Source organism: Podarcis gaigeae (genome assembly GCF_964106915.1).
Source record: "Podarcis gaigeae genome assembly, chromosome: 1".
Taxonomy (NCBI): domain Eukaryota; kingdom Metazoa; phylum Chordata; class Lepidosauria; order Squamata; family Lacertidae; genus Podarcis; species Podarcis gaigeae.
The window spans coordinates 97201162-97224032 of NC_139678.1; the positions used below are offsets into that span (position 1 = coordinate 97201162).

At 40.9% G+C, this 22871-nt stretch overlaps 1 protein-coding gene across 1 annotated transcript in view; it reads right to left on the reverse strand.

Annotated features, from left to right (window-relative positions):
- Positions 1-22871, reverse strand: part of DARS1 (aspartyl-tRNA synthetase 1) — a 50829-nt gene that overhangs the window by 20810 nt on the left and 7148 nt on the right. Inside the window, exons 3-6 of the mRNA XM_083710419.1 lie at positions 22046-22138; positions 13191-13293; positions 2781-2883; positions 424-504 (exon numbers count right to left, since the gene is read on the reverse strand). Of these exons, the coding sequence (XP_083566545.1) occupies positions 424-504; positions 2781-2883; positions 13191-13293; positions 22046-22138 (380 nt within the window). The remainder of the gene's footprint in view (positions 1-423; positions 505-2780; positions 2884-13190; positions 13294-22045; positions 22139-22871) is intronic.

The window sequence follows — 22871 nt, forward strand, 5'->3', positions numbered from 1 at the left end:
AATCTAGACAGGCTGACAATGAATGCAGGGCATCTTATCCAAAACCTGCTATGCTTGCGAAATAATTTCTTCATACAAAACTTCAGGTCTATCTATCTGCTTGTACAAAATGTTGAAATAGGAGTAATTACTATAGGTACCAACCTTGTTCTTTTGAGTAAAAGAGCAGTTAAGCCCTGTTTAGGGAAGTTTTTTATGTTTGATGTTTTGTTTTGCTTTTAATATTCTGTTGGGAGCTGCCCAGAGTGGCTGGGGAAACCCAGATGGGTGGGGTGTAAATAACAACAACAACAACAACAACAATAACAACATTAATGCTGGATGATAACAAAATTTAAGGCTTTAAAAAATAAATTATGAATAGTAGCTACTGAGATTTCAAGACCTTGTTTAATCATTAACTTTTAAAAAAGTTATTTTCACCTCTTCTCCTTCCACCTCTGGCCGAATAGCATCATCCAGCTGCAAGGGCAGTCGGGGTTCAGCCAAACTGATCACATAGATCTGAAAGAAACATTTTTTTAAAAAAGAAGCATAAAAGTACTGAGAAACAGTGTGATTTACAGAAGTATATTTTTGGCAGAAATATGAAACAAGCTTTGCATAATGATTTTCTGGAAGAATATAGAATAAGTCAAGGGGGGAAAAGTAAAGAGAGACATTTGTTTGGTTTTACTTTCAGTGCAATATCAAAGACACTTAATAAGAACTTTGTTATCTTGCATTCTATGAAAGTTGATTACAGTGATACTGATTTGGTTTGCACATTCCTTCTCCCAGGTCATTCTGCTGCTACACTGCACTAAGCCAAGCATGAAGCGTGTTGTTTGAACCCAGGATCATGGTCTGTTTCTCTTGGTCAAACCTTGAACCCTAAACCATAGACCAGGGATAGGCAACATAAGGCCCGGGGGCCGGATGCTGCCCAATCGCATTCTCAAACCGGCTCATGGATGGTCCTGGAATCAGCATGTTTTTACATGAATAGAATGTGTCCTTTTATTTAAAAAGCATCTCTGGGTTATTTGTTGGGCCTGCCTGGTGTTTTTACATGAGTAGAATGTGTGCTTTTATTTAAAATGCATCTCTGGGTGATTTGTGGGGCTTAGGTATTTCGTTCTTTTTCTTCTTTTTTCTTCAAAATATAGTCTGGCCCACCACATGGTCTGAGGGATGGTGGACTGGCCCACGGCTGAAAAAAGTTGCTGACCCCTGCCATAGACAAACTTATGGTTAGGCTGGAGAGAGCTAAACCACAAACACGGGTTCAGATTACACACCAAACAATGGCTTAGCTCAGTGCAACAGAAAGACCAGGGAGGAACAAAGTGGTCATGATCTCTTCTCCCAAAATCCACACACTCGTACATTCACACTAAGCCACAGTTTGGTGTAGCGAGACATATGAAGCAAGCCACCATCTCAAAAGCCGATTTAATGATCTAGCTATTAGGCCTGAAATAGCTGATCTTTCTGAAAACTCACATTCTGATGCTAGATTAAGTATGTTAATTCCCAATATTCTTTGCGGCTACACTGACAGAAGTCTAAAGGCATATGTATCACTGCAGTAACATGGGTAAGGAGGCAGCTGATGTTCAGAACAGGATTGCAACTTAATGCTTGTATTTTTAAAAGGTGAAAAAGTACCCCCAAAATTAGCACGCCGACAGAACATCCATAATACCTGAGAGATCTTTTAGAGGGGGGAAATAGGTGTTTTATCAACAGTGTGAGTAAACATGTGATTTCTAAGGGAGCTGTTTCAGTTGACTGGATCCAAACTTCCAACGGTGGGACTGAAGCTGGGCAGGGGGATTCTGGCCAGCTGCCCCTTCTTCCTGCAAACATTTGCACCTTCCTAAACTCTGCTTTGGAGAGCTGGGAGCAGGTGGGTGCAGGGGAAGGGTGAAATAAGCAAATGAGTTCTCCCCACCGCTACTCCTGGATCAAAAGCCTTCCATGATCAGCAATTCATGGAAAGCTGAGCCTGGAGTCTGTCATCTTTGGCTTAAACACCTCCTTCTGTAACTCGCATTCCATGTTCTCAAAATTGACTTTTGTCCTCCAGCTGCAGGTGACTGAATTTAAGTTGTGACAAACATTTACAGCACGGTTTGAAGTCGTACTCAATCTATGAAACAGGTCTGCAAGTCATCAGCCTCCCAGAAAAGAGGGGCAAAAAATATGGCCAACACTCTAGTGTGTTCAATAATGTTTACTGCCTTTCAAGCAACCCTCCCCACAACATGGGGATTAACATTTAAAAGTTTGGGGGTCCTGAATTTTCTCCACTTCCACTACTAATACAGAAATGGTAAGTGGTTCCACCTTTCAGGATTGCCTGGAAGACACATACGATTTAAGTGTCTTGTGCTGTGTTACACTTTAGAAGCAGATGTTTATGTACGCTGGGTTATCCATCTATTTCTGAATAGGTTTCCGGGGAAAATGTGAACTGGTCATTCCTACATAAAAACCCCCAGGTCTGTCTGCATATTTTTCTTTTGAGAAAAACAGATTTTTAAACACAATCTAGAAGATAACATTTAAGGAACACATGGAAATGAATATTTCCTTTAATATACAAATAAAATGGCTTTATAGTTACCTCATGTTGCTATTTTAATTGCATATGCTGGATAAATAATTTCATTTCTTCTTTTTGCTATTTGCTTGCCTAACTCTCCACCAAGAAGAACAGTACTTAAGAGTATCACCAGAAATCTTAAAACAACATCACACAATAGCATTTTTTAGTTTCCTTCTAAAAATATTACCCTCTGAACATGCAGTTCAATATCTTGCTGAGTGCAGCCTCCAATTTTATGCGGTACTTTCCTCACAACACCTTCAATGTCAACAATGCTCTCTTTGTTGATGCTGCCAATTAAAAAAAAAAGTCGGTATGATAATTGCGTCACAGTTGGGAGTATTCATTTGCATTTTTGATGGCCACAATGTGGAATTATTATTCTTATTCTTATTTTTAAATTAAATGTTGTACCACTGTAAAGAGATTTAGAAAGTGATTTAGAACACATCATCAGGAAGCAGGGGACATTAGTGAAATTATTTCTCAGCTGTGATAAATTAACAACAGGGTTGATGGCTGAAATGGAGGATAGCCCTAAAGAGATTTTTTGTCAGCATTTCAGATCCAATCATTACATCATCTGTCTGGGAAGCATTAAGCAGAAATAATACTCTAAGTGCAAATGAGCAAGGCTACAGTTCTTCCAGATTGTCAGGTGTATTTTTAAAGCATGCACTTTAAAGGAAGATGCAGATAAAGACGGGACAAAAGATAAACTTAAAAGTGAAATATTTTGATTTTGTTGGTAAACTCAAGCATGGAAAAGCAATAGTAGAAAAATGCTAAAGCTGCTTTTCTTCTTAGTAACAAAAAAAATCTCAAAATTATCTGTAGGGTGGAGACAGAAGGCTTGTCTTCAGTCAAAAAAGTCATAAGCTTCATTTTAAAAAGGGGATTGAAAGATAAAATTACCAGTGCATTAATATCTTTTACCCTAGCATCTCATATTTTTAGATGCATTTCATTTTGACAGCACTTTTCCAATGAAAAGGGGTGTATTTATATTTCTTTTGCTTTAACCACTATTGGCTGAAAAAATCCAGTGGACAGATTTACTCAAGTTCTTTGTGAACATCATGGCCGAGTAAGGATTTGACCCTTCCATGATCAAACTCAAAGCCCAATACACTGCACTGGTAGATGTTTGTGCTTCTGAACCAGGCGCCTCTTTGGGCTATGTTTGGTTTAGTGTTACAAGAAATATCCTACCCTTTTCTCCCCCACCCCCTGGCCACTGCTTCACACACATTTCCCTTCTCCTCTGGCATGAGATTGGAAGTTTCTGCTTTGAATTTTGAGTAAAAACACATTAATGTGTCATCCAAAAAATATATACTGTGGTTAATATTAACTATGCTCAGCTTGTTTTTCTAGATCAGTTTATCTAGAAAAGAAGCAAAGGTTTCCAAACAAATCCTCATGCCTGCACCAGAGTAGAGGGGAGTGCACGAACCTGGAATATGGCATGCTCATTCCTGTTATGCCAGACTATGGTTTATCTGAAACTTAACTGTGATGCTCAGACCAACCTACTGGCTTGTCTCCAACATTTATGTAGGTAGATTCTGAACTGCAACATCCGGTGCTCCCTGAAATGCTTCTCCTGAGGGCCAGGGGGGATCAGTGGAAATTGGAGAGAGGCAATGTAGGTAGACTGCATGCTAACCACATCAATCTACTATGCGCCCACCTCACTATTTCTCTACAGGGGTAGGAGATAGTATCCTGTACCAGACAAAGCTTCCAAACAGTTTTCACAGACAGATCCATACCACATAGCTGTTCTTCAAGTTTGCAATGGGATGACTTTAATAAGATCAGGAAGGGACACAGCCATGGTGTCAGATGGACCTGACATTAACACACATCTGGCTATAATAGCTAGCTGTTTGTCCAGGAGCCAGGGAGGGTGTAGAAGAAAACCCAAGACTGCAGAGACTCAAATAACAGATTAAGAGGAAACAGACACCGCACAATATTCAAGTAAATAAGCCTTGATGAGGTTCCAAATTCTTTAATCCCACCTACTTTAAAAGGCAAACACTCGACCCTGTGGTATGTCAGCAACATCAGGAAACGAGAATGAGATGTTTAAATCTGAGTTCTCTGGTCAACCATTAAATCACACTATGCAAATTAAAAGTTCCCATGAAGACTGTTAAAGATCATTGTCATTTCTTGATCTGCCAAGCCTCACTGAAACAGAAGGTTTCTGTCAAAGCCATCAATGCCTGCTCTTAATAAGGACATCGAAAGGATTTGAAATAATAGAGTCTGCTGATTTTAATTCCACCCTCCTCTCCTTTACTCATTCAAGCAGTCCCTACAAGTGACTCACTGATCCTCTGTTTCCCATTTGTGATGGTAGGTGTTGGCATACTAATATCAAAAACGTTGATTTTTGGAAAGGTCAAGGTTTCTCTCAAACTGCCTATATTATAAGGTGATGATTTCTCAGCAGAGGTTCAGTAGTTTTTCCAAGCCCAGTAGTTGCCAAACTGAAGCAACAGAAACCTTAAGAAGGTACTTATATACTTATCAGGAGCATCAACAGAAAAATCCACTCCTGGTGAAGTGCCCATTCCCTACTCCTCATACCATCTACTCCAGCTGTTGTCTTCAATGTTTCATACCAACAAGCCTATGGCTGAAAATAGTGGTGGCTGAAAGGTTTCATGGGAGTTAATGTTTGTATAGGCCCAACCATTGTCGAGATAGACAGAGGTCATGAGGAAGAGGGAGAGAAAGGTTGAACTGTACAGCGTTGCCAGCTGTTGGCTTGTCCAACCCCAGTAATGATCTTGCAAGAATGAGAGAACGTAAAAGAGCACTAATGGGCAGACTACAACTCTTAACAAGAAGCCTGAGAACACAGATCAGAGTATCAACAGAGGCCAGGGTCTTATTGCACAGGAGTTAATAGTTTGTAAGTGCTATATAGATGAACAAAAAGTATAAAATTCTGCTTCTCCAGTAGTCAGAAAAAGCACACTTGACTGGTTTTTAAAAGCAGAGCTGTATAAATCAATGAAAATTATTTTAGAGCTAATATGTGGTCTCTCATAATCTCAGAATCTGGGGGGTCTTGAGGGTCTGCCCTGGTGCTATTTACCCACCCATGATTCTCAATGGGAAATTATCAAGCGAAAGCTTTCTTCCTTTACCACAGGTAGAAGTCAGCTTCCATACTGGGAGATTCCATGCTTGTTTGAACATAGGATCTTCCCTAATTCTGGGAAATTAAACCTTTGTTAAAGGCTTAGGAGACTGTGTGGTTTGCTCTAAATCTTCCTGGGGAATTTAGGACTGTGGGAAGATTTGAACAGGGCACTTCTAGCAGCTCATGGTCATGAACATGCCAGAATAGGTAAAGTAATACTAACAAAATGATTAGCTACATCTTATCATTTGCTTCAAACCTATGGTACACGAGGGCCTTGGTTGAATTTGTGTATTCTCCCATGCATACTTTGTAGCACTTAGTAATGTGTCAATGAAAAATCAAAACAGGATAGCCAGGATTACAAAAACAAGTATAAAAAATCCAGTGTCAACCAACTCCCACCTAGGGTCAGAATTAAGAAGTCAGAGTCTGTGTCTCCATGCAGGGATAGGAAAGAATAGAGGTAAGTAGAAAGTGAACCGCAGGTCACTTGTCAGTTTCCAACGGGCTGCCTAAACTCCTTCAAAGAATGGTGGAGCACGTAAACCTCAACCTTATACAGTGGCAACACATCAATGTGTTTTAACTTGGCTAGCATATACAGTATAGCACGGCACTTCTTCTATATATTCTAAGCAACAGTAATACTTAGGATCACTTAACAAATAACTATTATGCCTACCCTAAAGAGATCCTAAAAATGCACTTGTGCTTTATAAGTTTAAGACACACTGGTGGGCTGTGGGAAAATTAATAAACATAAAAGTAGACAACATAAAACTAAAGTCAACCCAAACCTGCCCAAGAATCAGGGCAGTCAGAAAAGCAAGATCACAACTGTGATCTTTTTTTCCTTTTTTTTTAACTCCAAGAAATAACTGTTCTGGTTCTGGACTCAAAGGAAATTAGGAACGATTGTGTACAGGAACTAATGATTTAAGAGTCAGTTTAGGAATGTCCCTGAGCAAACACAAAACAATTCAGAGAAAGAAGCAAAGAGGAACTACAAAGGTCAGTAGCAAAGAAAAGTGGAACTTTTGCTGAACGCAGCTTACTTCCAAGTAAATATATATGGGCATCTTTGCACCCGGGGAAAGGCATTAATATCACTGTTTCCAGCTGACTGCTCAAAAACTATATGTCAACAACATACAAGAGTGTCTTGTGAATTATTGTATTTTAGTATTTTGTTGGCAGCCGTCCAGAGAGGCTGGGGGAAACCCAGCCAGATGGGCGTAATAATAATAATAATAATAATGTGTGGGAAGCAATCACACCATGTGTTTTTCCTACCTCAGAAATATCTATTGAAGAAGAAAAGAGTATAAAATCTGCATGTATGGCTATTCTATACAGTCACCTATAGTGTCATAGGAAAAGGTTTACATGCAATGCGTCCCTTGGTTCATACCTATTTAATCTACTCCACTCAAACGTGCCCAAGGATTAAGGCGTTCTGGGAAATGATCTATAATGAATTGAAAAAGGTATTTAAGTATACTTTCCTGAAGAAACCAGAAGCCTTTCTCCTGGGCATGGTCGGCCAATTGGTGCCAAAGAAGGACAGAACCTTTTTTATGTATGCCACAGCAGCAGCAAAAATACTCATCGCAAAGCACTGGAAGACACAAGATCTACCCACCTTGGAAGAATGGCAGATGCAAGTAATGGATTATATGGAAATGGCAGAAATGACTGGCAGAATTCGAGATCAAGGAGATGAGCAGGTGGAAGAGGATTGGAAGAAGTTTAAAGTTTACTTACAAAAACATTGTAAAATTTTTGAATGCTGAGGACATTGAAAATGAAATGAAGGGGTTCTAGTGATTAAGACAAATAAGAATATGAAGGGAGGGATAAGGATAAAACTGAATAATGAATGATCTTGCTAAACTAATTTTTAAAGTGGAATACAAGAAAGGAAGGCGGGTGGAAGTAAGGAAAATAAGGTTTTGAAGGATATTAATTTGAGAGAGAGTTCTTTTTTTATGCTAAATTTCTTTTTTATGTTTTTTCTTTGTTTTTTTTCCTATTTTGTATTTTGATGTTTGTTGTTTGTTGTGATTATTTTTGATTTTTGTCGTTATGTTAAACTTTTTTGTAAAATTTATTAAAATATTATTTTAAAAAAAAATCTACTCCACTCAAAACAGAGCATGCATTTTTATCCCACTGTATCACTGTCTGTAGGTACTAGGGGCCTGCACAACCACATGATTTGGTTCAGAACATAATTTGGTGTTTTGGAGAAGAGCCCATTTCAAATGGGCTCTTCTCCAACACTCCAAATTGGGTTCTGAACCAAATCAAGTGGTTGTGCAGACCCCTAGACTGGACTGAAACAATTTAGAGGCTTATCAGGGTCCAAAGTTAAATTCCAACTCAGAAAAATAAAGCTTTGCATCTCCTCCATTTACAATTAATGTGGAATTAAAAAATATATAGCAATACTCCTAAGCACTGTGATTGGAGATCCCTGGGAATATCATTCCATCCAAGGGAAGTTAGACATGCCAGTCACACAAGCTCCCTTTCTCCCTTCTCTCCACCTTGGGGAGCGGAGCGAGATGGGGGATTCAATTTTTGCAGGCACACAGTCTGCAATCTGCTTTTAACATTGCTGAAGCAGCCCAGTCCCACTGGAGGTTCTTGCTTTGGGTACTTTATCTAAAACAAGCCCCAAATCTGCCCAAAGAATCCTGCTTCAATGTGGGATGTGTCCAAATCAGATTCTTTTTTAAAAAAATAATGTTATGAGGAGCAATCTATCACTTGATTTCAAACTAGCCCACGAAGGCATGCTATTCCAAATGGTCAAATTATTTAGGTCATGAGGCTCAATAAATACGCAAGTGTGCTTGCATTGCATCCCTTTCAGGAACTTAAACTGGATAACCTACATTTCCACCGTTAAAAGTTTTATGTCATCAAAGCCAACAACACTCTGTTACTGCACATGGCAATGTTCAAGCTCAGCTATCCAAGTATTAGTCAAGACTTTCTGCTTTAACCACATTGATTGTGCAGTCTGGTTGCATTTGAGCAAACTTCTTTCAACAACTTTGTATTGCAAGATCAAACCCACAGCCACCGCTTAGTAATGAATCACTTTCAATCAGGTTTCTTGATAGAAAGCTTTCCATACTGCAGAAAGTTCACGGAGGTTATTTTTCTTTAGCTGACACCTAAGTGCTTTTTTAGTTGTTTTGAATTAAACAATAACAGCATCCCTGAACCTGATTCAACAAAAAGATCTGTTCTGACCATATTGCCTCCTTTTGCTCTCTCAAATGCGGTCAACTCCAAGGGCACATGCAAGATGTGGCATCCCATAATTGGGCTATAGTCATATGTAGGTTACCAATTTTTGACCTAAAGTGCACCACCATATTAATTTCAGTTTGTCCTCATCTGTCCATTTTCATTTAAAGATTTGGTTCTGGGCTACATTCTATCCAAAATCTGACATTAACTTATTTAGGGCTCTGAAATACGACATAATTGCAAACTGATGAGCATATATTCTTTTCAAAATGAGACACTAAGATCTATTATTGATGCTCCAGGGAGGACCTCTTCAATCATGACAAGAACAGAAATGGGTACTTGCCACTTCTAAGTGAGCTCATGCAGGCCTATCAAACAAGTTTCATGGGTCACTAATTTAAATTAATGGCTAGTTTATGCCAGGTAACACTTTAACTGCTTATGGCCAAAGACTTTTACAACAATAGTTTTCTTGGGTTTTTCCCTCAATCCTTTTATTCAAAAGTACCCATTGCTTGAGTCAAGTCTCATAAAACACCTTGGTATTCATGAATTTGAGCTCTGTTTGCTGAAGCTGAACATACTTTACATGACTCAAGTTCCAAAATTGTTGTTTGAGTTTAAAGTTTCATTTGCAATGAACAATGAAAAAAAATACTAATATATGTATAAAGAAACAGCAGTACTGGTGACCCATTTCGCTACATGTTAACTTGCCTACTATTTGAAAATATACAACAAAGGTTTATTTTGCGGTTATTGGAAGGACAGTTCTATTAGGCTATGCTGAATGTTATTTACTATCCAACCCAATAGGCTAGTTAACAGTAAAAACTCTAGGAAACTAATCCATGCTAAATGAACATGTCAACTTTTGCTACCTGAGATCAGTTCCTGCTACCTTATATATTGAGCTACAATTGGCAATCCTTTGCTCCCTTCTCCAATATCCTATTTACTGTAACTCAGCAGTAGCAAGGCTAACAAAGAGAGCAATCGATTGATGTCACCTCCTAAGAAAGGTAGCACTAAACCTTCAACATTTTAACTGTGCCAGTAAATTCAGTGAAGGTTGCGGGGGGCAGGCGGGCGGGGAGTGGCTTTGACATGACTGCTCCATGGTCACTGATACACAAGAGCTCAGCTTGACTGGCAAGAAAGTGGAGCTGTGCAGGAAGCTTTTCTCTAAACAACTGGATAGGTCTAGTGGGCCCTTTCATACGTAGCATTCACAACCATGTGCGTCTGCTTCGGCACATCAGTCTCTGTTGGTTTAAACTACAGTTCCCTGCTATGTCCATAATAAAGCATTGCCGTTTTAATGTTGGTTTACTAGCCAGGATCATGTAGTGCGTTCAAAACAGGTTCGAAATCTTTTCAGGGTTAAAATGAGCTGTAGTTTACACTAACCAGGACCAGTTCACTGAAGCAGGAATGAAAAGGGGAAAGAGGCTTGGGGAGGCACCAACCCCAGTCTCATTTCTCAGCTTGCTAAACTATATGGGATGTTATGCACAGAACAGCATGTGGTGGGAGGAGAGGGGATATTATTCTGAAATTAAATCTTCCCTTCTTGCACAGGTTTGGTGGAAAAACAAATGTAACATGCTTTGCCACATGCTCACTAGATCTCAGTGTCTTGGGTTTAAGCATGGCTAGGTTCTGCACTGTTCCTTACACATCACATTCCAGTGATGGCCAAACTAGGCCCTCCAGCTGTATTGGGACTACAACTCCCATCATCCTTAGCTAACAGGACCAGTGGTCAGGGATGATGGGAATTGTAGTCCCAAAACAGTTGGAGGGCCAAGTTTGGCCATCACTGAGTTAAGCAGTGTCACTCTGCTGGCACTTCAAAGTCAACAGTAGCATGTTAAATGTTTTCAGCTTGAGCAAGAAAACATTTCTTCTAATGACTAAGTAGCAGAAAAGCATCGCTCAGAGCTTTTCTGGCATGAAAGCTGGAGTATTTTCAGCTAAACATTTCATATCAATAGTTCCCCCCATTTCGAAAGTTCTCAGCTCTGTGCCAACACTGAGAAAAGGAGAACTATACTTGTTTGGCTATGTACAAGAAGCAGCAGAAGCAGTGTGAACCTAAGATGCTCGAAAACTGCAGATGCCTCTCATATACAGCCAGATGTTCAAAACTGTGTTCGGATAGATCCCATGAAATGGGTAGGAGAGCCAGTTCATGTGAAATGAAGGCAAGGTCATTCATTCATATACACTTAAGAAATATTGACAGCATTTGAACAGGGATAAATGCTTAAGTCCACTCCAAATGCATTATTCTTTTCTCCTCTATTTTATAGAAAGCTGTAAAGAAATAAAAGGATGAAGCAGCCAGATGTGATGTGAAGGGGGTTTGGGTTCATTAGCATGCCTTCCTCTTTGGACAGACTCCTTTTGATTCAAGCTTCTTTTTCTTTTACAAAAGGTGGTGAGAGGTTAGAGTGAGCAATCGAGATTGGCATCAACTTTTTTTGGTAATCACTACAAGTCAGTAGGATTTTGATTTGATTTGATTCTTTACACTGGCTAATTCAAAGTGTATAGTGTTAAGTGGGGAACACTCCAAATTAAGGCCAAAAAAGAACTGGGGAGCGCAAGCAGTTGCCTAGGGAGCAGTTGTCTAAGGGAGACGGAGATGACAAATTGACAATTAGAGGCAAAATGCATGGCTTTGTTAGGGGAAAAAACCTTCAGTATGAAGGCATGAACAGAGGATACAATAGGAAATGCCTGGTGCAGAGCAGAGCTGAAACCATTAGGAAGGTCAATCAAGGACTCATGACACAGTTGGAGCCAAAGCGAGGGCACCATTTAGGAAGACCAAATAAAGAGAAAACCCACATTTCTCTAATTATGTTCTCCAGGAACTAGGAAAAAAATTGAATCTCAAAGACACTAAAAGAATTAACAGAACATGTTACACGTGCTCTAAATACTAGTAAGCTAATGTGATACTGAGTGTGCTGCTCCCTATGGTCTTGAACTTATTTCCAGAACTGTTTGGCCCTTTAAAAAACTTTTCTAAGGAGAACAATGCATCACTTTCCTCTCCACCCCATCAGAACTGTCTACACCTTCTGGCATGCATTTAGGGCCCACCCCTGAGCCACGAAAGCTATGTCGAGAAACAGAACAGAAGTATCTTGAGTTCTCCATACTAAGGTAGACTCGTAATTTAAAGCCTGGATGTACCAGGTCAAAAACTGGACACAGAAACATGTTCCGTTCTTGTAAAGGCCACTTTGACACATAGGCGTGTAAGGGATCAAACCAATTGGTGGTTTCAAAACTAAAAGGTGTAAAGGATAACCCACCCACTCTCAGTAGTGTAACTTTACAAACAATGCAAGGCCCGGACGTAGAGAGAGTTCTAAGATCAGAACTGGAAGCCTGCTCTGGTGCCACAATCTAGTTCTGTTGTCTAGCTTGTTTCCAGGGTACCTTGCTTTCTGCCCTCATTCCCAAATTGCTTTGGTAACCCAGGCACCCATCAACTCAGACCACAATCTTAAAGGCGCCTGTGGAGAGAAGGCAAACCCTTGCCTTGACCATAATGCTTCTTGCTAAAATAGAAACAGAGCCAATTACAATCGGGGGAGGAAGGGGGGGCGGGAATGCTACACAGAACAAGTTTTAGTAATGAAGATTACAAGAGTGCAAATTAGGTTCCTAACCCTTTCTGTCTTTTGGAGAGAAAAAAAAATGCACTGCTGAACTTCTAAATACCTTCAATTTGCACTCTGCATTTAAATGAGGCAGAATACATCACACAGTAAAGATCTCATGCTTAAGTAAAATAAAATAAAAAAAGATCGAGCCTGTGTTCACATGCACACACAAACATCCGACAAAATAATGTGTCCAAGTTCAGCCTGCCAACCTTTTTTGTTAGCCAGCTTGAAAGTAAATAGGAGCTGTCTGCAGAGACAGAATGCTCCCCCAGCAGTTCAGAATGAATTTCAAGGCTGTGTTCCATTTTGTCTTTGTAAGTGTAATGCATTCAACACTATAGTGAGCTGACAATTTAAATAACTACATTTTAAAAACAAACGTGGCATTGATGTTAATGTGCGAAAATGGTCCCAACCACTGGGAGCCTGGGTTCCCACCATTGTTTACTGTGACAACAGGATATAATTGCTTACTTACTTGGCAGCAAACTTTACCATCTGCTTACTTGCATGGTCTCCCACAGCCACCAGAGCCTGGACATTAAACTGCTGCTGACGTAGGACTAAGAAACACTGTTTTCCTGAAAAGAAAGAGGAAGGAACAATGCAGGTGTATTCAGGGCAAGTTACTTGGGATCTTTCTGAATGAATACAAAAATATGTTCTACTACTTTAAAATTAAGCCAGACTTTTAAACACTCACAAAGCAAAGACTACAGACAGACATGTGCATCCTTTGGCACAGATTTTTTACTCACAATAACCTTTTCATTGTTCCAAATAATTTAATTTTTTTTTAAAAAACAACACCACCAAATAAGCTCTTTGGATTGCAGCCTATGTATTTAGGACACTTGAAATGATCAAACAACTTATCCTTATTTTATAACAGTTGTCTTTGTGAAGTGGGTGCAAATATAAATAAAATTTGGTGGGCATCTCTATGTCTGCAATCCTATACACATATACCCAAGACGTAAATGCCACTTAACTCAATGGTATTTCCTTTTGAGTAGACATGCAAAGGATTGAGCTGTAAATTAAAGGGTAACTGCACTGGCGGAATAGCTTTTGCTCACAGCAACAGGATTCTGCTTCCTCACTTCCTCCCACCCCACTCCCAAATCTGCTCTGGGGGTTCCCCCAACTCTCTGCAACAGATGGATAAAAAGATTGAGAGGACTTATTGCAAAACTTGCTTTCATCCTTCTCAGGATGCCTCCAGCATCCATATTGCAAAACTTGCTTTCATCCTCACCACCTTTCTCCTGTTATCTTCCCCCAGAAGGTCTTATTCAGCCTTTTTCTCTGATTGCTCCTGCCTGTCACTGACTAGTGGGGGGAATGGGAGAGAAAGAGAGAGCAATGGGGCCTGAAGGCACTGTGACACAGAGGTAGTTGGGAGCTACATCTCTGGTCCCTTCTGTGTCTCACTGCTGCAGATGCGATCTGAGTGATTCCAGGAAGAATGGGATCAGTCGCTTGCCCTCTGAATGTGGTGCTTCCCCCTTGGATATTAGAGCCTACTAGGAGAGGGAGGATGCACTCTAGCCCCTGTGTAAGATACAGACTAAAGGGTCTTAGGCTTGCTTGCTAGAGTCAAGCCTGGAGGTTTGACTCCCCTTACAAGGAGGCTACCTCCCCTTATGGGACGCAGGTGGCGCTGTGGGTTAAACCACAGAGCCTAGGACTTGCTGATCAGAAAGTTGGCGGTTCGAATCCCCGCGACGGGGTGAGCTCCCGTTGCTCGGTCCCTGCTCCTGCACACCTAGCAGTTCAAAAGCACGTCAAAGTGCAAGTAGATAAATAGGTACTGCTCCGACAGGAAGGTAAATGGTGTTTCCGTGCGCTGCTCTGGTTCACCAGAAGCAGCTTAGTCATGCTGGCCACATGACCTGGAAGCTGTATGCCGGCTCCCTCGGCCAATAAAGCGAGATGAGTGCCGCAACCCCAGAGTCGGCCACAACTGGACCTAATGGTCAGGAGTCCCTTTACCTTTACCTCCCCTTCCAGGATCCACTAACTCCTTTTTCAGGAGAAATTAGTCCTTGCCTGTATGCTCCACTCCTCCACTAGCTGAGAATGTGTTCTTTTTCTGTCTCTCAGGATTGTTCACATTTTCTCTTTTCAGTAGGGGGGGGAATGGAAGGAAACCTATTATGAAACCTGGTTAATACCTCTGTTTATTTAACTCAGAAATATATATGTGGTGTTCTGTCAAGTATCTGTGTCAGAGATCATGGCCATTTCTGATTAAAATGACTATTGTTTAAAACATACTCTCACTCTTTTGCGATTCTGCAAAACAGACACAATGAATTTTCCATATGCTACTCAACACCTTTTGAAACAGCTTTCTGACTCATAACATTAATGTTGCAATGAACTGGCGAGTGGGCTTCTACCGAGACTCATATCAGTTCCTCCAATGCTTGCCACCAACGGAACCTGAATCACACATCTCACTTTTAGTTCGACAGCTTGGATTCCTACCAGTTAGCGGTTTGGGCCAAATATTGCGGCTAACATAAGGCAGACAGGGAAATTCGTCATCTCTCTGCCTTACGCAGTACAACTCCTAATCAGACGTGTCACTTTCTAATCCCATCCTTATACCACGCACCTCGGAGAAGTACAAATGAGTTTATCTCCATATTTTCTCACAGTTAACCTGAGAGATAGCAACTAACCCATGGCCCCTCTAACAAGTATTATTATTGCACAGTATGATATCTTGTTATGCTCAAGCTTGCAGAAAGGTTCTCAGCTGTGTACGTTAATACATTTTCAGACTCTGGAGTGATTCTTTTATCATGACGCGGTACGAGGGATAGAAAGATTTTCAGAAAGGGGCATAAGGAAACCAACTTGCCCATTCAGAAATTTTCTACCCATCCCAAGACAAGCCCTCAGCACCAGTCTTCTCACCTGCCCATTCCCCACCCTTTTACAAACATATAAATCTGAAAGAGAATGGAAATAAGGGAGACCAGTAGTCCAGCCTAAAGCTGAAGGCTGGTTAAACTGTTCCAGCATTCTAATTTCCCGCTACAGATGTGAATTTTGGAGAAGTGTGTGTGTGTGTGTGTGTGTGTGTGTGTGTGTGTGTAGATAGATAGATAGATACATATATAGATATAGATAAATCATTCACTGACTGTAGGGGGGGCACCCTCATTTGCATAGTTAAGGGGGGAACTGTTCCTTCTGAGCCATACCAATGACTCCAGACTGTGCTCAGAGCATGTGACACTGTGAAGTGTAGAACTTTATTCACTTGGATGCATTTATCTGGAGGTTTTTTTAAAATTTTAACAATGCATTTACCAGTGCTCCTCTGGACAGTGGTGGTTTCAAGCAGGCCCCAAAATGATCTGGAAATTTAGGCAGCATTGGTGTTGTACATTTTGAATCCTTCCTGTCACAATTTGCAAATCTGGCGAGGGAGGGGTGCAAGAAGGAAACAAATACAAAGGGGCTGGGGCAGTAATGCCCCCAGGTTGGGTCTTTCCAAACTTTGGGAGAATTCTCAGAAAGATCTCTGGCTTTTTAGGAGAATCTGAACGCACCATGTGGTATTATGCATTTCCACAACTGCGCAAGAGTTAATTCGTCTGAAACAAATTAAAATTAACCACGGTTTGGATAACGTGGCAGGCTGTGGTTAGGCAAAAGTAGAAGCGAAAGCTTTTGAAAACTCCCTCCTTGCAATCATGACGCAAAAGTGGGGGAGATGACAAACCTGAAGCTTGCCTAGTCTCATTCATATGAAACTAAATTTTTCACATCAGCGCACAGGAGGGAAATCTGAATCCCGTCTCATTTTAGGCAGCCCTTATAGCCTCCTGAAGATGCCTTGTGCTGCCCCCATCCTTCCATCCCCATAGAGTTCCTTCATTTGTGTTTGTTTCCTACTTATTTTTTCCTGGCTACTTACTGTGTTTCCCCTTCCTTCATGCAGTTTTAGTATAATTGGAAGTAGTTCATTTTATAAAAAATAAACTCCCTCCCCCTGCTTCTTCCCTATGGAACTTTCCCCCTCAACTTTCCAAGGTCAAATTTGTATGCTTCTGTCATATATGCACGTGTGTGCGGCACACTAAAGTCAGAAAGGGGTTACTTTCATTTGCTTTCCACAACAGGGGGTTTATTGGTCTGTTGTTCTAAAGATAAAATGCTCTGTATATTTGAGTGCAACTGAATCAAAGTCAGTAGGCTTTACTTCCAAGTTAACCACACAAGAGCAAGAATTCTAATGTAAGGTAACCACGATGAAAATTGAAGCAGGGTGGACTTTACTCTGGATTAGTTAATCTAGAAACTTGTCCCTAGCTCCACCCATCATCTGCTCTGGCTCTGCCTACCACTGGTGTGGGATTATGGTCTCTCAAGTGGGGCTGGGGAGGCTACCCACTCCTGGTTTAGCCCGGCATATGAACACGGGTCACTGTCCAAGTTGTTCGCTTGTTCTTAATTCTACTGAGAATTATAGAATCATAGTTGGGAGGGACCATGAGGATCATATAGTCCAACCGCCAGCAATGCAGGAATCTCATTTTGAAGTAGAAAGGGGGGGGGTTATTCTGAAATAAAATAAGGTCACCTTTTTAAGAAATATATTTATTCCTTTCTTCTATACCAACCTTCATTTTGAAAATTATCAAGGTGGTTCACAAACAAGTGAAACAGCAAGATGCAGCACTAAAACCAGATCAATAAAATACAGTGGTACCTCTGGTTACGTACTTAATTTGTTCCGGAGGTCCGTTCTTAACCTGAAACTGTTCTTAACCTGAAGCACCACTTTAGCTAATGGGGCCTCCTGCTGCTACGGCGCTGCCGCCACCCGATTTCTGTTCTCATCCGGAAGCAAAATTCTTAACCCAAGGTACTATTTCTTGGTTAGCGGAGTCTGTAACCTAAAGCCTATGTAACCTGAAGCATATGTAACCCGAGGTACCACTGTAAAGTTAAAAGTATCAATCACAGTGGCCAGGAATGTTGAGCAACAGGAATTAATGGTCAGGGAATTACCCAGATGAACAGGTATGTTTTCATTTGTCAGCAAAAACATCACAGAGTTGAAGCCCACCTGATCTCTATGGGCAGGTCATTCCACAAAGGAGGTGTCCTGCTGAAGAAAGATCTCCCCTGCACCAGTGTAAGGTGCACTTCTACAGGCCATGGTACTGTTAACAGACCTCCTCCGCAGATCATAGCAACTAGGCTGGTCTGTACAGGAGAAAGGCTGGTCTGTATGCTCCCTTGGATAACTTGGTCCTGAGCTGCTTAGGGCTTTGTATACAAAAACCATAAACTAGCCAGTGCCGCTCTTTCAACTATCTAACTCTGAGTGAATGCTGGCACTCATGTGTGCATGCCAACCGTCCCAGATGAGCTTCATGGCTGCGTAAGATTACATATTTTTCCATTTTTAAAACACATATATGCAAGTTAAAGCTGGCACACCCATTCAGGCCACTATCAACATTTGCTAGTACAGTCGTACCTTGGAAGTCAAACGGAATCTGTTCCGGAAGTCCGTTCGGCTTCCAAAACGTTCGGAAACCAAAGTGCAGCTTCTGATTGGCTGCAGGAAGCTCCTATAGCCAATCGGAAACCACGGAAGCCCCTTCGGACATTCAGCTTCCAAAAATAATTCGCAAACCGGAACACTCACTTCCGGGTTAGCGGCGTTTGGGAGCCAAAACGTTCGAGAACCAAGCTGTTCGAAAACCAAGGTATGACTGTATTATTATTATTATTATAATTATAATTATTATTATTAAAATCTCTCTCTCACACACACACAAAAATCCATGGGATCTTTAAAATAAATGATTAACATTTACTGTTAACATTTATGCCCCCAGAACAAGCATGAAACTATAGTGAAATAGGTAACTGACCAAATTTAGTAACTAACCTTTCTTTTCTCCCTATTTATGCCCAATACAAGAAGCATTTCTATCAAGCATGTCAAAGATTTTGGGGAGCAGAGTTCAACTCCAGTTCCTCAAGCTATTGTCATATTTTGTTCCAGAAAGCCTTTTTTCTTTAAATATACGGTTTCTCAACCATGAGGTAAGTGAAGTTCAAACAAATGGAACATCTGTCAGACTTGTATGTCACCTGAAGAGGTCAAAGCATATTTAAACTTGTGCAATGGGGACTTCCGGGTCGGCGCCATCGCCGAATGGCGGACTCCCTCCGAGCTCCGGAGGGAGCCTGCACGGCAGGGGCTGGGTCCTACCGCACCGGCGATGCGGGGACCCTTAAAAACCACGGCCACGGGGGCCGTGGACATGGAGACTCGGCTGGCACCGTTAGCGCCCTCCCGACTCGTGAAGGAGCCTTTTTAAAGGCTAAGGATCGGGTGCCGGGGAGAAGCGTGGTGTTTTGAGTCCTCTGCCATCCCTGCCGTGCGAAGCCGCATGCCATCCGGCGGAGAGCGCTGGCTTTTTCCTTTGAAAATTTGGACCTAAAAGAACAACCCGTAAGTAATTGGAATCTGGACTAAAAAGAGGGACAAAATTTTAAAAATTTCGGAGCGAGCGGGGGAGGCGCAAAAAAGGAAGTCAGCCACCCCCTCCATTGTAGAAGGGTCAAAACAAAGGATTTGATAACTAAGATCGGAATAACATCATTTTGGCAAGTTTGGAACCTCACGAGTGAAGAATATGAGATTGAGCTGGAGGAGGAAAGTAGAATTTGGACTTAAAAACACCCCCCCCCCTGGAACCCCGGGAGCGATCGATGACGGTGTTTGGAGAGGAGAAAGGCAAGTTTTGACAGCTGTCAAAGAGCTGTCAAAGCAGAAAAACAAGATAGAGACTATGTCACAAGGACTTTGCAGGTTATATTTGTTATAAATTGGACACAAATTGCTTTAAATAAGGATTACAAAGTTACTAGGGCTAATGGATGTGATCTGGAAGAGAACTCAGTTTTTGCAATCCACCTAGAGGAGCCGAGGGATATCACAAGTGGTTTTAGTTGGAAATTTGAACAGAATTTTTTATCTCCTGGGAAACTGCAGAAATGGAACATTATTATGACTACAGAGGCCAGTATACCGAAGAAGACAATGGAATCATCCGTTGTGGAATGAAAGGAACTTGACGTAATGTTTTGTTTCTGAGCAACAAGCCTCTGCAAAGGAACTAACTTTTGGAATTAGGACATTTGTGCAGGAAAACAGGGACAGAAAGAAATAGAAAGAGGAGTGTGGCCAATAAGAACAACAAAACAACAAGAATTGGACTAAGTCGAAAGTGGGGACATTTGGGACATCCAGATTTGACAAGCTTAAGGATTATAATTTGGAGTTTTTCACTCCTGGATATAAAAATCTGGATGGAAAAAATGGGCCTTTCTTTGAGACAGAATCCTTTCATGATTGGACATGCGAAACTAAAGAGGACTGGCAAAGGACTATGACTTAGAGAGATGTGGAAATATCGGACATTGAGGAATATTGGGAACGCAACCGGGAAAAGGGGGGGTGGGAAATGTGGAACCCAAAGGGCGTAAACTATGTTTTATTTAGGCTATATACATCTACATGGTATTCTAAAGTGGGGAACTCGTGGAGGGACTAAGCCGATTTTAGGGGAATGGAAAATAATTTTTTTTATAAAAAAAAAAAAAAAAAATTTTGGGTTAAGGATAATAAGTTTGAACTGAGGAGAAGAACTTGTTGAGATTATCTGTTTATTTGAGAGATTTGGAATACAAGGGGGGGAGGGAAGGGGAAGTCCTGAAAGGATGTAATTGGAAAAAGATTTGAAATTGGATGTTTTATTAATTTGTAATTAATTGGAAAACTTTAATAAATATTATTTAAAAAAAAAAAAAAAAAAAAATTAAACTTGTGCAATGGAAAGTGATCCCCAAGAGAAGTAGTGCTCCCACAGTGAAGAAAAATGACAGGCAGGTGGTTCTGTCTGAACAAGCCATGCCATGGAGCTCAAGCTTAGATAAGGATTTCTTTGAGGCCACTGTAAGAACAATTTTTTAAAAAAAAAAAATAATGAGTTGGCATATTTTGTTTGGGGCTACATGAAAGGCCAATTCGTTCCAGGGTTTCCCATTTCCTTTAAAACTTAGGAAGTAACACAAACTAGCTTTATTCCGATTATCCAACTTGAAAAGAGAAATTCTAGTATGCCTGATGACTGATACTTCGGCAATGGTTTTAAATTTTACTTCAGAATAGTACTTTATAACTTTAGAGGCATTTAAAAGTAAGTATTTCATTATACAGCCTTCTTTAAAGCACCATATTTACCTGTAGGTCTTTTTCTACCATGTTTAACTATAGAAAAAGAACTAACGCAGAAAGACAGGCACATGTATTTTGCAATATGGAAAAGAGAAATAAAAAGTTTTGGCTACTGCATTTGTGGCAAACCGTTCTCAAGAGTGTAACATTCCATAAAAATCCAGGAGGGAAAGACACAGAAAGCAAGAATCTAGAGCACCTTTATACTATTTCCAAGCAAGCAGTTTGGGGCCATCTCCTAGCAATCTACTCCTGAGTAAACAACCTAGTTATAATTTCAAGCTGCAAACTGAGGGAACTAGGTGAAGGCCTTCAGCTTGTTGCTGGGTACCCTTCCACCCCATTTTCCTGCCAGGGAGATATCTAGATATCCTTGACACAGATATCCTTGACACAGCAGGCTGGAATATTTTCTTTAAAAATCCCTAAGCTGCTATTCAGAGTGCAGTGGTACCTCTGGTTACGTACTTAATTCGTTGCAGGGGTCTGTTCTTAACCTGAAACTGTTCTTAACCTGAAGCACCACTTTAGCTAATGGGGCCTCCTGCTGCTGCCATGCCGCCGGAGCACAATTTCTGTTCTCATCCTGAAGCAAAGTTCTTAACCCAAGGTAATATTTCTGGGTTAGTGGAGTCTGTAACCTGAAGCATATGTAACCTGAAGCGTATGTAACCCGAGGTACCACTGTAGTTCTAGAAAGCATCAGGACAAGGGGAGAAAACTTGACCCTTACTGACCCATAATAAAATGTTTTTAAAGAACTGTGTTATTTTAATGGACCTTTAATAAAGGACAGATCTACAGATAGTTTGATTTGTTGTAAGCTGTGGGCAGTACATAAACCCTCTAAATAAATAAATGGTGCATAAACAGACTAGGACAGCCTTCCCCAACTTGGTGCCCTCAATATAATTTTGACCCACAACTCCCATCTATCCCAGCCACCGTGGCCAATGATCAGGGTTGATGGAGTTGTGGTCCAGCAACATCTGGATGGCACCAGGCTGAGAAAGGCTTATCTAGGGCAACCTTGGAAGAGCTAAGCTTACCTTTTGCTCTGCTGGTATGAATCCTCCCACGAACCCAGACGACGTCATCAGCTTTCTCTGCTGTCAAGTCCTTTATTCGAACCAACACACGATCTGCAGGCAATACATTACTTGGTTAGCTATTATATTCATGGAAAGGGGGAACAATAGCCATTTTGATGCAACAAAGCTACCCTGTAGATTTTATGTACATTTACAAGGAAAGCTATTTACAAAGCATTCGTGGCAGAAATGAAACCTTGGTGGCAAGGGATGCCTTTTCCCACCTTCAGTCAGTTCACCATCTCTGACTTGGTACTGGATATGAAGTCTGGGCGCATGTTTTCTTAACCTCCCATTTGGATGAAAGCAGTACCTCTCCCTGGGTATGAGGGTTTATTATTTCACACACATAGTTCTACCTCTTTGAATAATCTGACCAAGTGCTTTAGAGGAGGGAATGGAATAGGTGGAGCAGCATGAATGAATGGTGAGTTGAGTACTCTGTTGTTTTATATAAGGTACGCAAGATAAGGAGTCTGTGGTGGGGGATAGAGGGAATATGAAGTACTGTGTATACAAAAATTGCATGTTGTGGTCAGAAAATGAGAGGAGGGGATATCCATCGGAGTGGTGGGGAAACCCAGATGGCTACAAGCCATTCCACTCTCTGCCCTAAGGATGCCGTTTGTGAATGCTGCTCTGTTTTACAACGGAAACCCAACTCATCCCCCATGCCAAGGTCCATGCTGCTCAGTTTTATTCCATTTTTACTTAGCTTTTAAGATTTTATTTGATTCCTGCATTTTATATGAATTTATATTGACTTTTTAAATTACATTTTATG